Source organism: Saimiri boliviensis, chromosome 6, assembly GCF_048565385.1.
Source record: "Saimiri boliviensis isolate mSaiBol1 chromosome 6, mSaiBol1.pri, whole genome shotgun sequence".
NCBI lineage: Eukaryota > Metazoa > Chordata > Mammalia > Primates > Cebidae > Saimiri > Saimiri boliviensis.
In genome coordinates, this window is record NC_133454.1 from 75,576,402 (window position 1) to 75,595,387 (window position 18,986).

An 18,986-nucleotide genomic window follows, 5' to 3' on the forward strand; every position below is an offset into this window, starting at 1 on the left:
TCAACACCTTTGACTCTTTTCATCACCCCTTTATCAATTGGCATATTCTACCAATTTTGCCTTCTTCTATTTTAGAAATCAATTTGTTAAATCTCTGCTTTTACACTAACTCAGGCTTCCATTATCTACTTCCTTACAGCAATTATTATACTCCATTGCTCACTTACAGATATTAAGACTTAAGTCTTAATATGTGCCTCGCTGTATCTGGGCACATATTAAAACTTTTTTTTTTTTTTTTTTTTTTTTTTTTTTTTTTTTTTTTGAGCAGTGGCTCAAGCCTGTAATCTCAGCACTTTGGGAGGCCGAGGTGGGTGGATCACGAGGTCAAGAGATCGAGACCATCCTGGTCAACATGGTGAAACCCCATCTCTACTAAAAATACAAAAAATTAGCTGGGCATGGTGGCGTGTGCCTGTAATTCCAGCTATTCAGGAGGCTGAGGCAGGAGAATTGCCTGAACCCAGGAGGCGGAGGTTGCGGTGAGCCGAGATCGCGCCATTGCACTCCAGCCTGGGTAACAAGAGCGAATCTCCATCTCAAAAAAAAAATTAACGACGCGTGGTGGTGGGCACCTATAATCCCAGCTACTTGGGAGTCTGAGGCAGAGAATTACTTGAATCTCAGAGGCAGGGGTTGCGGTGAGCCAGGATTGCGTCATTGCACTCCAGCCTGGATGACAGAGTGAGACTTCCTTTCAAAAATAAAATAAAATAAAAAAGTTATAATTGTTTAATAATAGATTTAATTGTCCCACATAAACACCATTTAGAGGGAGATAGTCTCTGACAAGTTTTTCTTTTTATTTCATATATTGGTCTATTTAGGTTTTCTGATTATTCATGAATTATATTTGTTATTTTTAAGTTTCCTTAATATCACTAATTTTAATTCAATTGTTAAAATATTAAAATTGCTTAGTAAAATACCATAATTATTAGAAAATATATTTTTTCTTTATTAGAAATTCTATTTTTATCTCATTATCTGAATTTCAGTTATCATGTTTATGTAATTTACTTGTGTCATTAGAGATTCAATTCCACTAATTACATTTGCCACTTTTTTCTTTTTTAAAACAATTAATTTCCATTTTTGGATTTTTAGTATATTTATATTATTTCTTATTAATACAATAATGTGATTAAGATTAAAATCTTGCATCTTATGCAGCTTCTATTACTTTTTGAAATTATGTCATTTAGTGTCATCGTTCAGGCTTTTCTTCCCATCTATATTTACAGTTTTGCCTTTCTACTTAAATGAGCATTTGTTGCTTATTTATTTACCTAAACATATTTCTTAAAAAATCTTATTCTCATACGGCTTTCAGATAGATGCCCTTTTTTTTTTTTTTTTTTTTTGAGACGGAGTCTTGCTTTGTCACCAGGCTGGAGTGCAGTGGCACAATCTTGGCTCACTGCAACCTATGCCTCCCAGGTTCAAGCAATTCTTCTGCCTCAGCCTCCCGAGTAGCTGGGACCACAGGCACGTGCCACCACGCCCGGCTAATTTTTTTTGTATTTTTAGTAGAGACGGGTTTCACCATGTTGGCCAGGATGGTCTCGATCTCTTGACCTCACGATCCGCCTACCTCAGCCTCCCAAAGTGCTGGGATTACAGGCGTGAGCCACCGCGCCCGGCCCGAGGCTCTTTTGTTAATACAATATGAAGATTTTCTTGTGATTTGATTTACATGCATTTTTTTGATTCATGAAGAATACTATGGTAGTTAGCATAAACTATAGATCTAGCTACTTTTTTTCTATAAGCAATAGTGAATTATTTCTAAGCTATTTGTAGAATAATCCAGTACTTTTATATTTTTATAATCACTATAGTATGATAAAAATTACAGCCAATTTTAGAGCTATATATTTTGCTCTTTGGGTATATTTATTCTGTTTTTCACATTTTACCTTCTTTAATGGACACGTAGCTTTCATTTCTTTCTCTGATAGTGTTAGGGTACTATAACCTTTAATCGTCTTCTAGCTTTTCTTACTAAATTTTCATGTAGACTAATTTTTTTTTTTGGTTCTCTATATTGAATCTGCTATTATAACCTAATGTTTCTTATTCACTTTATTTAGAGTAATGATGTTTTTATTGTATATATTTAAGATGTACAACATAATTTTTTTCTTATTTTTTAGTTGGCACAATAATTGTATAATACTATTGATGGGTATAGGATAATAATATTTTGATACAATGTATAATAATGTAATCAGTGCAATTAGAGTATCTAGAACCTTAAATATTTAAAATTCACTTGTGTAAGAAACATTCAAAATCCACTCTTCTAGCTTTTTGAACTGTATAATAAATTATTATTAATATATTCACCCTACAGTGATGTAGAACTCTAGAATTTATTTCTTTTATCTAGCTGTAATTTTGTAACTGTTAACCGTTCTCTCCATTCCCTTTACTCTACCTTTCCCAGTTTCTGATAACCATAATTCTACTCTCTGCTTCTGTTAGCTCTTTTTGTTTAGCTGTCTTATGTGTATGAGAACATGCAGTATTTATCTTTTTATGCCTGACTTATTTTACGTAACATAGTAATGTTCAGATTCGCCCATGTTGCCACTAATGACAAGATTTCATTTTTCATGGTTGAATAGTATTTCATTTTGTATATATATCATTTAAAAAATCTGTTTGTGGTTAGACATTTAGGATGATTACATATCTTGGCTATTATGCATAGTGCTGCAATAAGCATGGGGGTGCAAATGTCTCTTGGTTATGCTGATTTTCTTTCCTTGGATAAATACACAGTAGTGAGTTTACTCAATCATATGATGGTACTGCTTTTAGTTTTTTGAAAACCCTCCACACTGTTTTCCATAATGGCTATATTTATACAGTCTTACCAACATCTTCACCAGCATTAGTTATTTTTGACTTTTTGATAATAGCCATTCTAACTAGGGTAAGATGATACCTCATAGTAGTTTTCATTTGCGTATCTTTCAATTAGTGATGTTGAGGATTTTTTTCACATACTTGTTGGCTTTTTTTTTTTTTTTTGGATGGAGTCTCACTTTGTCCCCCAGGCTAGAGTGCAGTGGCGTGTTCTCAGTTCAGTGCAACTGCTGCCTCCTGGGTTCAAGCAATTCTCCTGTTTCAGCCTCCCGAGTAGCTAGAACTACAGGCACCTGTCACCACACCCAGCTAATTTTTTTTTGTATTTTTAGTAGAGATGGGTTTCTGTGTGTTGGCCAGGCTGGTCTCAAACTCCTGACCTCAAGGGATCTACCTCGGCCTCCCAAAGTGCTTGCATTACAGGGGTGAGCCACTGTACCTGGCCATGTTGTTTGTTTGAAAGAAAGAAGTGGAATTATTTTATTTGCACTTGATATGATCTTATGTTCAGAAAATTATAAGACCTTTATTAAAAATTATTAGGAATAAGTTCAGTACAGTAACAGGATACAAGGTCAATATAAAAATCAGTTGTATTTCTGAACACAAGAAATAAACAACAAAAATAGCATTAAAAAATTCTACTTACAATAGGATTAACAGCAAAATACTTAAGAATAACCTCTATCTCCCCCTCTGGGACTTTGGTTCAGATACAGCTCTCCACCCAATCCCTCTACAACCCACAGAACAGGAATTCACTGCTGGGCTGAAAAGGCTCAGCAAGCTGCCTGAACAGCAACACCACACATCTACAATCATCTGATCTTTGACAAACCTGAGAAAAACAAGCAATGGGGAAAGGATTCCCTGTTTAATAAATGGTGGGAAAACTGTCTAGCAATGTGCAGAAAGCAGAAACTGGACCCCTTTCTGACACCTTACACTAAAAATAACTCCAGATGGATGAAAGACTTACACATAAAACCTAACACCATAAAAACCATAGAAGAAAACCTAGGCAAAACCATTCAAGACATAGGCATAGGCAAGGACTCCATGGCTAAAACACCGAAAGAAATGGTAACAAAAGCCAAAATAGACAAATGGGATCTAATTAAACTCCAGAGCTTCTGTACAGCAAAGGAATCAATCATTAGAGCGAACCAGCAACCAACAGAATGGGAAACAATTTTTGCAATCTACCCATCTGACAAAGGGCTAATATCCAGAATCTACAAAGAACTAAAACAGATTTACAAGAAAAAACAAACAAACCCATCCAAAAATGAGTGAAGGATATGAACAGACACTTTACAAAAGTAGACATCTATGAGGCCAACAAACATGAAAAAATGCTCATCATCACTGGTGAGCATCTCTAGAGATGACTCACAATGTCATCTCTAATGACATCATCATTAGAGAAATGCAAATCAAAACCACATTGAGATACCATCTCACACCAGTTAGAATGGCAATCATTAAAAAATCTGGAGACAACAGATGCTGGAGACGATGTGGAGAAATAGGAACACTTTTACACTGTTTGGGGGAGTGCAAATTAGTGCAATCATTGTGGAAGACAGTGTGGCGATTCCTCAAGGACCTAGAAATAGGAATACAATTTGACCCAGTAATCCCATTACTCGGTATATACCCAAAGAATTATAAATTGTTCTATTATAAAGACACGTGCACATCTATATTCATTGTGACACTGTTTACAATAGCAAAGACCTGGAACCAACCCCAATGTCCATCAATGATAGACTGGACAAAGAATATGTGGCAAAAAAAACACCATGGAATACTATGCAACCATAAAAAATGATGAGTTCATGTCCTTCATAGGGACATGGAAGAATCTGGAAACCATCGATCTCAGCAAACTGACACAAGAACAGAAAATCAAACACCACATGGTATCACTCATAGGCAGATGTTGAACAAGGAGAACATGTGGATACAGGGAGGGGAGCATCACACACTGCGGTCAGTTGGGGGGTGCTAGGGGAGGGACAGTTGGGGTGGGGACGGGATAACATGGGGAGAAATACCAGATATAGGTGATGGGGGGAGGAAGGCAGCAAACCACCTTGCCATGTATGTACCTATGTAACAATCCTGCATGATCTGCACATGTACCCCAGAACCTAAAGTACAATTACAAAAAAAAATAATAATAACAAAAGCATCAATTTAAACACTGGAAATTCCAATATGGCTAGTGTTAGAAACACCCAGATATCATCCCTGAGACTCCTTTCTTTGGCTTTGAGAACTTGGCACTTCTAGGGGGAAAAAGGAATTGCATTCTAGGCCTTTACATTATTAGACGTGGGCTTTTTAAAAAATCCCAACCTTTTCTTCGTTCTTCAAACATAACAAAGACCACCCAGTTGGCGTGTATGCCCCAGACTTCAAGTCTTCCTTACCCCCAGAAGTGTTGTATTTAGAGATCCATCTCTACATTTCAATTTTGACTTTGGTGTACATGGCATCAGAAGTAGGATCCAGCTGGCTATGGTAGCTCACACCTGTAATCTCAGCCGTTTGGGAGGCTGAGGAGGAAGGATTGCTTGAGGACAGGAGTTCAAGACTAGCCTGGGCAACATACAGAGACACTTTCTCTATTGGTAATGAAATGACCCTTACCTAGACTTTAGCCGAGATAGAATCCACTGCTGCTGACTGCCAGCTTTGTCATTTTCTTCTACCTGGAAGTGATAGGATTTCCACTTTCTTTTTTTTTTTTTTTTTTTTTTTAGACGGAGTTTCGCTCTTGTTACCCAGGCTGGAGTGCAATGGCGTGATCTCGGCTCACCGCAACCTCCGCCTCCCGGGTTCAGGCAATTCTCCTGCCTCAGCCTCCTGAGTAGCTGGGATTACAGGCACGTGCCACCATGCCCAGCTATTTTTTTTTTTGTATTCTTAATAGAGACGGGGTTTCACCATGTTGACCAGGATGGTCTCGATCTCTTGACCTCGTGATCCACCCGCCTCGGCCTCCCAAAGTGCTGGGATTACAGGCTTGAGCCACCGCGCCCGGCCACTTTCTTTTTCTCTTAATTTGGGATACACCCTATATGACATATTTTTTAAACATTGTGTTCATTATATGTATATAATTTTATTTCCTTTATCAGCTTTCAATTGCTCAAGCAAAATGAATGCATTCATGTTAGAAAAACTATGCAGAGGTCTTGATGAGAAATGGTGGCATGTAGGATAAAGCAGTCATTGTAGGAGTAGCAATAAGTGGATGTAACATGGATGCCTACTAATTGAATACTTATGTATAATACAATAATTATTTAAAAGATAAGGATTATGATTGCGTGTGAGAAAAATTTGATGTAGATAGCTTCAAGGTCTCTAGATTGAGATATTGATTGTGTTGTACTGCCATTTGTTGAGTTGGAACCTATTATAGGAGAAACAGGTCTGGGGCAATAGAAAGACAAATGGAATACTTCGGAACATACTGACTTGGATGCACATGTAGGATTTCTAAGTGAAGATTACAAGCATAAGATAACTAATTTTTTTTTTTTTTTTGAGACGGAGTTTCACTCTTGTTACCCAGGCTGGAGTGCAATGGCGTGGTCTCGGCTCACCGCAACCTCTGCCTCTTGGGTTCAGGCAATTCTCCTGCCTCAGCCTCCTGAGTAGCTGGGATTGCAGGCACGCGCCACCATGCCCAGTTAATTTTTTGTATTTTTAGTAGAGACGGGGTTTCACCATGTTGACCAGGACGGTCTCGATCTCTCGACCTCGTGATCCACCTGTCTCGGCCTCCCAAAGTGCTGGGATTACAGGCTTGGGCCACCGCACCCGGCCAAGATAACTAATTTTTAAACTGAGAAGAGAGGAATATTTTAAAAAATTATACACTTTATAATCTTCAACATAGGGGTCACAGTTAAAGCCATGCCACTGCGGAAATCTTCCAGGTACATTTTGTACACGAAGAAAGCAGCAGGCATGGACGCATGGGTAGAGCACTGCAGAATTCCAACACTCAAGGGACAGATAGAAAAAAAAAAAGAGTGAATACTGAGGTTGGAGGAAAAGAGTCATTTATCATGTCATGAAAGAAAAGGATTTTGGAAGAAGGATACAAATGTTTCCATGAAGTCTCAAAAAATGAATCATTCAATGGTTTAGGCAGGGATAAGAAAGCTATTGTACAGTATTGCCAGGAGAGTGGGCTTCCTCTGCTGGTATATGCCTTCTTTGTGGAACAAGAGGAGGGTTTTACCTTCCTTTCATGAGACAAATTGACACAGTAAATTATTGGGGACTGCCTTTTCTTGAAAATTTCTCCAACCTAGGAATGTCTGAAGGGGCAGATTAAACCACCTACACCTTATGGAGAAATGTTCTCCACTTCTTCTTTATGTTCGTGAGCTTTTCTATAAGAGTAATGGCAACCCAGGCAGATGTTTTAGTGAGGGGGTTAGAGGGAGAAGCAAGGAAGAAAGAGACAGCATTGTCTACTTAGGTTTTAGAAACCAAGCCTGCTTTTGTTAAACTTCTTGTGATCCTCTACAGTTGTTATTTCAGTTCCCCAGAACAGGAGACTTCACAATGAATTTTTGCTTCAAATCTCTGACTAGTAGTAGTGTTTCTCTGCCTACTGTTATTTTATGCATATATTTTGTTAGAAAACTTGCTGGGTTGCTGAGAGGTAGGCAAGACTGGTTTAAGTCATGTGTCTTGTATTTTTAGGAAATAATGCAATACCATTTTTATTATGGCTTAAAATTATAACTCGAAGTTTGACACATCTTATTGTAAATAGAAGAAGGATAATTTATCATTTCCTAGAGCTGAAAGTGAGGGGATAATACTGGAGAAGGAGCCTTCTGATCAGGGGCAGATCTTTGCAGATCACTGTAACAATCGGTCCTACAGCTTTTGTTTTCAGTTCATGTGAACAAATAATCGATGACCATAATGGCGACATTCAACTTGAGCAACTTCAATCCAGGCCCATTCATCCTACTGGGAATTCCAGGGCTGGAGCAGTTTCACATCTGGATCAGGATTCCTTTTTTTACTACCTACCTTGTGGCCCTTGCAGGCAATAGTGTCCTTCTCTACCTCCTTTCTATGGAGCAGAGCCTCCATGAACCCATGTTCTTTTTCCTTTTCATGCTGGCTGCTACAGATCTCATGCTGTCTAATAACATGTTTACCAAAAATGTTCAGCATCTTCTAGCTGGGTCCTCAGGAAATCACCTTTCCTGAATGTCTTACTCAGATGTTTTTTTTCTCTGGAAAAACTTTGCCATGGATTCTGTCATCTTGCTGGCCACGGCGTTTGATCATTATGTTGCGATTTGCTTCCAAGATACACCGCTGTTGTCACTCATAAAACTATCACTAAGATTGTGATGGGTATCATCAGCAGGAGCTTTTGTATCATCTCCCCACTTGTGTTCCTATTAAGGCAACTGCTTTTTTGTAAAACACTCATCATTTCCCACACATACTGTAAGCACACAGGCATTGCCCAGCTTGCCTGTGTGGAGATCTCTATCAAGATCTGGTATGGCTTTGCTGTGCTTATGATGACTGTCATGTCAGACTTGATTTTCACTGGCATCTACATTCTTATCCTTTGTGCTATCTTCAACCTTCCATCCCGGGATGCCTGCCAGAAAACCCTCAGCACATGTGGTCTCATATTTGTGTTATTCTTATATTCTATACACCAGCCATATTCTCTGTCCTTGCCCACCATTTTGGTCACAATATTCCTCACTCCTTCCACATACTATTTGCCAGCCTCTGTGTAGCCATCCCCACTGCCCTCAATCCAATAATCTATAGAGTGAAGACCAAGCAGATTCGGGACAAAATCATCCTCCTCTTTTTCCTCTAAAGGGAGCCAGTGACAAGAAGCTGGATGCATGGGAAAGAAAATAGGTAATCATGTTTATTTTTTAGTATTTCTTGTTTTTTAAAAGCTGGAATTCTTACAACATTGACTTAAATGTATATGAAATCCTGGAAATCCACTAAGTGTTACAGGAAGCAGTGAGACAAGATAAATAGGTAGATGTCAAGAGAAGCTAAATAAAATTTGAAGAAGGAATGCTTGTATAAAAGGATCAGAGGGAAATTTATATCTCATATTCTGATAAGATTTCCAAGATTTAGAAGATAGCATGTTGATCATATGTAACTAGTTATTTTCTGAGACTGGGTCATTCTTTCTTTGAAGACTTTTGGCACAATGTTATTTTCTCCCAAACACACACACACACACACACACACACACACACACACACACACACACCTCTAGTCATGATTTTTGATGATTTTAGTGTCTATATAGATGATACTTTAATAATTTGATATGGTAGATGGCATTATCCAAAGATGGCCATAGCAATATTTTCCACCTTCCATGCTTTTTTGCATTGTGAACTTCTTGCCATTTCTGCATCAATAAAGTCCAATCCCCTTTCTCTTGAATCTGAGTTAGGCTTAGGAATTCCTTGAAATAGCATTTACCAGAAGTAACATTCTGGAGCCTCTGAAGTTAGGTCATAATAGCCTTTGCAGTTTCCACCCCAGTCTCTTAAAATGCTTAATCTTAGTAGGCTCCCTTTGAAACCAAACTACTGCACTACGAGTGTCCTAAGCAATATGGAGAAGTCATATTTAAATATTCCGGTGAGTAGCCCCAGTGGATATCCCAGCCAACAGCCAACAACTGTTATCTATGTCAGTAAGCCATCTTGGACATTCAGTCCAATTGAGATATCAGACATCTGGAGCAATAACATGAAAAATTGAAAAGTATACGTAATAAACAGATGTATTTGGCTAAGGAGATTTCAAAGCAAAGTACTGGAAGTACCAACACAATTTTTATGCTACATATGGTAAAGGACATGTGGGGAACACTCCCGTGTGAGACCCCTAAAAGGCGTGAGTCTCACTATACGGTGAGTTTGATCCCAAACACAGTTTCCTACTGGAGGCAGTCGAGCTATCCGGAATATAGGAACTGAAAGATGATTGATCAGTTTCTAATATCAACCACAATATCGTTTGGGCCTAAAACTATGCGTTGCTGCTAGACCGAGTGACCCCCTACCAGCAACCAGTTCCTGCTTTTTAACCTTTTTATGACTCTCTCTTTAAGAATAAGTTTTAACCTTTTCTTTACTTACCTGACTGCCTAATGGTTTAACTGTCGATATTTGCAAAGCAAATGCCACCATAAGGGATGGCTTTGATTCCTGACTCAGAGATTCCTGAATGGGGAAATTGAGTTAAGTTGAGTTAGGAGTAGACAAAGGAGAATCCGGTTAAAGAGATATTCTGATGAGCAAAACCAGAAAACCTTTTCACATCTCAGTTCTAAAACAAGATCAAACCGGAGATACCTGCAGCCAGGAGGAATAATGTCTGGATGCAAACAAGCTTTGTGATTACAGGAAATTCTATTACTTTTTACAACCACTGATTGTGTATCAGACTTTTCAATTGTATAGGCCATGTAAGGTATACATTTGCATTTCCTCTTGCAACCATTGTGTATCTGATTTCTCTATTGTATAGGCCATGTGAGGCATACATTTACATTCCTCTTGCTATGACGTAAACCAGAGCCAAGAAAGTGTATTTATTCCTGGCATTTGAAAAATAAAATTGGCTGTTTAGGCACAGCCTATCAGCCCTCCAGACGCCTCGCTTTCTCTCTCTCTGTCTTTATTATTTTCTCAGGCGCACTCCCTCTTCCAGGTATTGGGACCCTCTTGCAGGTCGAGAGACCCCCGGGCAGACGTGCCTACCCGTCCCGGACGGTCCACGACATCTGGCGACCACGACGCGGGGCCTGGACACGAGGGATTACAGTGACGCACATCAATTAAGGAGTGAGGCTGCAGCAGTAAGTTTTTGAGGTGTTTTCTTAATCGTGTATATACAAGTGTTGATTTTCAAGTTTTCGGTCTGGAGTAAAACATGGGGCATTTAGAGTCTAAGGAATGTAATATGTTCGTACAGCTTTTACAGTCAATGATTAAGTCGCATGGTTATGATATTAAGATGAAAACTGTTGAAGAATTTGTGCACATTGTTAGGGAAATGTGTCCATGGGTCCCTGAAGGTGGCTTTCTCGATGAAGCCACATGGAACGTCATAGGAGAGAAAATCGATCAGTTTTGTTTTCTTAATAAGTCTTTGCCTCAATGTGAAGTTTTGCTTTCTGTTTGGCCTAAACTACGAGAATGTGTTTGTCCTTCTAAAAGTCTTCCTCCTTCTGCCCCTCCCTACACTTCTGTCTCTCCCCTGCCCTCTGGTGCTGCCACACCACCCGCCGTTATACAACCGCCTCCTGAGGCTCCCCCTCTTCCACCTGATCCTCATGAGTGGGCAGAATGTGGGTCTAACTCCTCACATGTAGAATATCCACCTTTGGATAACTTTGAAACTCTGACAGAGGTTCTTGTGGACGAAGCGCGTGCTCCTGACAATACTCCTCAATGGACTCCTGGACCGGTAACTTTTACCCTCCCACCCAATCTTGCCCAACAATTCCAAGACTTACTTTCACTCTGCTCTCGTGCTCTCTCTACCCAACAGCAGCACTGTTTTCCCGTTCACGACAGGACATATAAAGAAATATGAAGTAAAAAATGAAATTGTTTAATGTTCAAACAACATTCAGAGTAAATATAAAGGTGTCAGATCTGGCTGGGTTCAAAGAAAAAATTAACTGTCTCCACCACCGGCTTCTCCAATGACAAAATATTCTCACAGTGAAAAATGGTCCCAGGGTGTAGTATCATCTCCAGAAAAAACCTGTAAGATCCTTTGCTAACGATAGAGAAATAGAGGTTTTCAATTAGACAAAGAAGCTTCTAAGAATCTTTAGAGTATTTTTTCAGAGTACTGTAACTGTCAGATAAAATCAGAAAGATAAAAATCTGAAAGGTATTTGTTGGTATGACTTTTGCCTAATAGAGTAAACTCTAAAATTTTTGTAGCAAACTCAGTTTTTAAGAAAAATGTACAGATATAAGTACCATGAACTTTGGCGGAAAAGGCCATAGTCATTGCAAAATAAAAGAAGTTTTTAGGTTTTTAACTTTATTAAGCAGGAAGAAATTTGAGAAAGCTACTCATATGTAAATATAGGTCATTTTCTTTCTTTTTTTTTTTTTTTTTTTGCTACAAAAGTGAGATGAGTAGAATATAGAGTCAATTTCCCTGTGGTTGTAGCCAAGCCATGGATAATTATTCCCAGGGAGCAGGATTGGGTCCGTATTAGGAAACTGGTGATATATTTCTGGCTGTACTTTAGAATTATAATAGACAAGTGGGGTTACATACCTTTTCCACTATTTCACATACAAGTATCTATTGCAGTTGTTCTATCTCTGTATCACAATTGTATATTGGCTGTGTAGGATGCAAATAACTTATTTAATTTACTTCACAGCTCTTCAAACCGAAAGAAGCTGTACTCATGGTGCTGTATAAAAGGAACTGAATTCAAAGGGTCTTCACACTTTATCCTGATTTTGAGGCTGAGCTTCTGGGGTTCAAACTGATCCCATAATGAGAAGGAGACTTTGGGGTCTTCAAGAAGAGACAAATGTATTTTGCATATATGAAGATTTGTGTATTGTGACCAGAGGGTACAATGTTGTTGGTTTTATTTTTCAAAAATGACAAAACAATATTTTGCATCACATACATTTTTCTGCAATATCGCCTCACCACTCTTCTAATAGGTAAAGTCTAATTTGTCTCCCGATTTTTCTTGTCTGCCCTTAGCAATGTTTTTGAAAAGTAGATGTGACATTTGGGGATATTTGAGGCAAGATTATAAGACATCTTACAGCTTTGTCATTGATGTTTTTGAATACGTACTTTTTGGGCGCTATAGAACACAAACATCATGCTGTGATAATCTAAAACCATATGGAAAGGTCATGTGGTTGACAGCTTTAGCTGAGCTCCTAGTCAACAGGACCAGTGCTAGGCTTGACTAGTACTTCTGATTATAGCCACATTAGACAGATATCCCAAGTGAGAAATGCCCAAATGACCTCAGAAAAACCTATAGCATCATAAGGGATAATAATATATTGTTTTAAAATCATTGTTTGGGAGTGGTTTGTTGTGCAACAATAGTTGACTAGAATAATTTGATTCTTAGTACACTGATCTTTCTTCCAAAGGTCTTGATCACTGTGCCCCATCTACTTAATTCCTTGGAAATATTTCTGGAATGCAAAGGATTGCTGAAGATGCCCCAAGGAATGCCTACAGCAAAGCCATTGGCCTGGGACGAAGGTGAGAAACTAAAAACCAGAAAAAGGCCAGAGATAGAATATGAGGCTGCTAACACTATTTTGCCAGTGTATCCATCAACAGAAGTTATACGTCTGATGCCTTAATTGGCATAATTACTCCAGCCACACAATAAACATCTCCCTGCCTCCCACACCTACACATACTTGGGGATGAGGGCCTTTAGGATGCCCAAATGCCTAGTCCCCAATCTAGTGACAGATTCAACTTTTTTTTTTTTTTTTTTTTTTGAGACGGAGTTTCGCTCTTGTTACCCAGGCTGGAGTGCAATGGCACGATCTCGGCTCACCGCAACCTCCGCCTCCTGGGTTCAGGCAATTCTCCTGCCTCAGCCTCCTGAGTAGCTGGGATTATAGGCACGTGCCACCATGCCCAGCTAATTTTTTGTATTTTTAGTAGAGACGGGGTTTCACCATGTTGACCAGGTTGGTCTCGATCTCTCGACCTTGTGATCCACCCGCCTCGGCCTCCCAAAGTGCTGGGATTACAGGCTTGAGCCACCGCGCCCGGCAGATTCAACTTTTTTTAAAAAAATAAATTTTATTGTATATATTTAAGGTATACAACATGATGTTATAAGATACCTATATCTGTAGTATAAGCATGTTCCACTATTGTGGAACACATTAACATATTCATTGTCTCACATAGTTATCTATTTTTCCCCTTGTAGCAAAAGCAGCTACAATCTACTCATTCAACAAAAATCCTGGATACAATATACTGTTATTAATGATATTGCCCATGTTGCATATTAGGTATTTTAACTTGTTCATTCTACATGTTTTCTATTTTGTAGCTAATATCTCTATTTCCTCTCTGTGGCCCGAACCCTGGTAATCATTTTATCCTCTATATGTTTTAGACATCTCCTGTTTCCAAATTTCACATGTAAGTGAGATCATGTGGTATTTGTTTCTCTGGGATGGGCTTATTTAATTTAGTATAATCTTCTCCAGGTATATCTATGTTATGTCAAATGACAGGATATCCTCCTTTTTTAAGCCTGAATAATATTTCATTGTACATATACACCACAGTTTATTTATTTATCCATTGATTCAGTTTTAACATCACCCCCTCTCTCCTCAAACTCCTCCAAGAGTGGCAAAGACTGGAACATTTCCTGAATTCCTCAGATTAATTACTCTCATCTCTTGGGAGCTCGGGCAACCTCCAGGGTCCGTTTTATACATAATAATAGTTGTGCCTTGTGTGTTGGGGAGAGGAAGAGCTAATGCTGGGCACCCTGAGGAGCTTTACTTAAGTTACTTAAAGGGCCACACCATTTATTTTGGGCACCCAGAAGTGAAGTGTGGAGAGATGCAGGGCTATGAGTGTGCTCTCCAAGAGCCATATGGGTGTTTGGTAAGGTATACCTTCATACATATGTACACACTCACACATACATTTGCAGAAGGTGTCTGGACCAGCTGCCTACCCTCTCATTGCCTCCCTTTCAGGTAAGTGGTTCTAGATGAGGGTGGGCTTTATATTCACATTCTGGTTTCAACTGTCCAGCACCCCATTACCTACTTCATTCTTCATTGTCAATGCACCATTCTCATCAATAATGTTCCCACTTCCTCATATCCTGTATCTGCTGAAAATGTGGATTCCTTTATTTTTGGATGCAGGATTCTATTATGAGCTTTTAAGTTACCTTAATTTAAAAAAAATCAGTTTTGTTGAATACATTTCATCTTTTGGTTTCTGAGAGGGCTATATTGCATTTAGTCAGCTTCTCTTTCTATTCCATGCATTTTTGTTGCACATATCTCAAGTTCTATTCTTTATGTTGATACGTTTATTTCTTAATATTAAAATATATTTAATGAGATATTTATTTAATTAGAACCATTTTGTCTTTAATAAAAACATTTAGCATAGAATATATCCTCTTGAATATTAATGCAGTTATACCTCATTATTGCTACTGTACTATTACAACTGTACTTTGTGATCTATAACATGATTTCAGAAACATTTTTGTGTATAACATTTCAATCTCTGTTTTCCACTTTGAAGTTCTTTTTAAAATTGAAGCTCATGTAGCCTCTTTATTGTTCTTCATAGGTACTTCAGCAGGGTGCCACCATGATTGCTTGCAATGCCTCACAGGGCCACCCTTCTTTCTTCATTCTCCAAGGCATTCCTGGCATGGAGGACAAACACAAATGGATAGCTATCCCCTTCTCCTCCATGTATTTCATTACTGTGCTTGGGAACTGCACCATTCTCCTCACCATTTCCACAGAGCGCTCCCTGCACAAACCCATGTTTCTGCTCCTCTGCCTGTTGGCCCTCACAGACCTGGGCATGTCTACAACCACTGTTCCCAAGGTGCTGTGCATTTTCTGGTTTGGCCAGAGTGAGATCAGCTATGAAGGCTGCCTGGTTCAGCTGTTCTTCATCCACTCCATCTCAGCCATGCAATCAGCAGTCCTGATGACCATGGCCTTTGACCGCTACGTGGCCATCTGCAAGCCCTTGCACTATGCCACTGTCCTTTCCAATAGCCGCATTGGACTCATTGGTCTAGTGAGTTTGGTGAGAGCTATCCTCTTTATTCTCCCCATGCCCATCCTCCTTCAGCAAATGCCCTATCATGCCAATCATGTCATTCCCACCACCTACTGTGAGCACATGGCTGTGGTGAAGATGGTTTGTGTAGATACTACACTCAACCGGATTTATGGCCTGGTGGTGGCCTTGTTGGTAGCTGGGCTAGACCTCTCAGCTATTGCTTCATCTTATGTGCTAATCATCCAGGCTATTTTGCGTCTCTCTTCTAAGGAAGCCCACCACAAAGCAGTCAACACCTGCACCACACACATCTGTGTCATGCTTATTTCTTATACTCCCTCACTTTTCTCTTTTCTCACTCATCGCTTTGGCCCAGGCATTCCACCCCATGTCCATACCATTCTTGGCAACCTCTACTTCCTTGTACCTCCAATGCTCAATCCTATAATTTATGGAGTGAAAACTAAGGAGTTCCGGGACAAAGTGACCAAATATGGTTGCTGGAGAAAAGTGCCCGCAACCACTGCCCATGGTCAGAAACTTGTCTGCTAATCCAGCATCTGTGAGCTTGAGGAAGGAATGTTAAGTAGATGCAGTTCCTGAGGAAATCAGCTAGTGATAGAAATGTGTTATATTGGCAGATTTAGCTGCCAAGATGTTTGTTGTTGGTCAGAGAGGCTAAGGCATAGGAGCCCTTTTGGTCTCAGTAACTCCAAAGCAAGGAAATTATCCCCACTGTGAAATGACATTTGCTCTCTATACCTGACACAGGGGTTGGACAAATTTCATGTTATAATGTCTGTAAAAGCACTTTGAACAACACACATACACACACACACACATATACACACACACACAACACACACATACACACACTGAACACATGTAAAATGAGATAGAATGTTTCCATGTGGTGAGAACATATGAGCAATCAGTAACTTGCCCACCTTCAAATCAATAAGTTGTAGAATGCTACTTACTTTGCCAAGATAAGGTTGAGCTGTGTGTGCAGGTGTGTGTGTGTGTGTGTGTGTGTGTGCATCTGTGTGTTCAAGAAGGTAAAATGGAGAAGATTGTTTGGGGGAGTAAAAAGGGATAATGAAAGTGCAAAATGGAATTTAGTCACTATGTTATCCTTACTGCAGAAAACTTACACTTGAGCAGCAGAACTTGTTGCTTCCTTATAAGCCTAGGGAATATGTACAGAAAACATAATCTGAAATTCCCAGAGAAATTTCAAAGGAAAAGGGGAAAATGGGAAACTATTCCTCTTAAAAGGTGGATATGCATTCTCACAAATTTTTATTTGTAACAGTTCCTAGAGTCAACTGTTCTGTTTGTCTCAACTAATTCCAGCATATGACAAGAATCTCTAGCAAAGAGAAAATTCTGAGGATGTTCTCTAAAGGGTCATGGTTATAAAAGTCAGTTTTATATTAGAAATCTTGGTTATATAACTCTGCCAGGCCATTTCTCTGGAAATCCAGGAAGAAATCATGAACAAGCACTTGGGGTGGTGTGTAGAGTTCAGATCGTGTGCCAAGATATGTGAACACATTAAGTTCAGGAGATATTGTTCATCACTTCTAGACATTGATTTGGAGTATAGTGTTAAACATTTTAAGACACATAAAGTTTGTGGCCCGAAATATTTTAGAGATTGTCCTCATATTGTACAGCTAATACATAAAGGCAGAATTCAATGAAAAAGATACTTACTTCAAAAGCCACATGACCACTATTTAAATGAAACTCTTAAAATGGCAGGAAAATAAATGAAACTTCTCCAGAATGTTGTTCTAGTTATACTAATAATTAAGGCTTCAAATAAACAAAAAAATTAATACCGTAAGCTGAGAAAGGTGGGATATTCAGAGCTTAAAATAAAAGTTCCAACCTTCAAGAGGGAAAAAAAAAGAGAATTGACTAGGAAGTGCCTTTTCTATAAATGCAAGACCAGAGATCAAGGAAAATTTGCAGGAGCATTAATGGCTGAGGAACAGAGTACTGCTTATCTGAAATAAGTATTAAGTAGATATTTAAACCTACAAAGAAAAAAAAGTCATCAGCAAAATGTTATGGTTAAGAATTTAAAGCAGCCTGAGGGAATCATTAGCTTGACGCTGTGGCAGCACTGAACTTCCTTTTTGTTTAAATCTTAGAGTGAATTTGCTTGTTCGTTTGTTTACTCTGGTTGGAATAGGATTGAGGGACAACAGCAGAGAGTTCAAATGCTATATGATATTAAGGTATCTCTCTCTCTCTCTTTCTTTCCCTTCCTTCCTCCCTCCCTCCCTCTGTCGGTCAGTCCCTTCCTCCCTCCCTCCCTCCCTCCCTCCCTCCTTTCTTCTTTCTTTCTTTCTTTTTCTTTCTTTCTTTCTCTCTCTCTCTTTCTTTCTTTCCTCATAATTTTTATAAAACTTATGTCACCATTCAACCCAATCCAACATGTATCTGTTCATACCTTTTTCTTCTGTAAACAAAAATCTTCAAGTATTGTCACTATAAAATGGAAACATATTTACACATGGTATTTTGAAATTTATTGTTTAACCTAACATTGTTTGGCATCAACCCATGATTGTGTATATATAAATTTACAGCTCTTTAAAAATTATCTTATAGTATTTTTTTAACCAATCCTGTATTAGTAGACATGTGCATTGACTCCATTTCTTCATTTGTATAAACAATACCATGTCTATAGAGCAGGGATTAGAAAACTGTGATATGTGGTTTAAGTTTGGTCTGCTGCCTGTTTTTATAAATAAAGTTTTATTGGAATACAGCCAGACTCATTTACTTACAGTATAATTTATGGCTGCTTTTGCACTAGAGTGGAAATGCTGATTAGTTGTGACAAAAACCATATCACCTTCAAAGCAAAACATGTTTATTCTCTGAAACTTCACAGAAAAATTAAAGGAATAAAGGAGCCAGAGACAAAGAGAGTGTGGGGAATAATTACTCACAGTTCCCTCTTCTCTTGCCCTCCAAATTCCTTTTAGTGTCCTATGATGGTCATATGAATGTGTTGCAGAGGCCTCCTACTATAGGGAGCCTAATTGACTGAAGGACCTAACTCCTGCAATTTGAAATCTATCATTGAATCTGAACCCAGGTGATGCCTCCCACTAGCTACTCTCCACTATGACTGAGTGTGGCGAGGATGCTGAAGGAAACCCATTACTGGGGAATGTGGGACATGTTGGTAGGCTCCTTGGTAAGCTGACTTTGGC

The 18,986-nt window shown here is 38.9% G+C and overlaps 1 protein-coding gene and 1 pseudogene across 1 annotated transcript; both read left to right on the forward strand.

Moving 5' to 3' along the window:
- Positions 1 to 7,827: 7,827 nt before the first annotated feature.
- Positions 7,828 to 8,767, forward strand: LOC120364550 (olfactory receptor 52H1-like; annotated as a pseudogene).
- Positions 8,768 to 10,863: 2,096 nt separating this feature from the next.
- On the forward strand, positions 10,864 to 16,299 carry LOC101043065 (olfactory receptor 52P1-like). Its single transcript, XM_074401926.1, has 4 exons — positions 10,864 to 11,400; positions 13,089 to 13,203; positions 14,528 to 14,589; positions 15,298 to 16,299. The coding sequence occupies exons 1-4, from the start codon at positions 10,864 to 10,866 to the stop codon at positions 16,297 to 16,299; spliced, it is 1,716 nt and encodes a 571-aa protein (XP_074258027.1).
- The last annotated feature ends 2,687 nt before the right edge of the window (positions 16,300 to 18,986 follow it).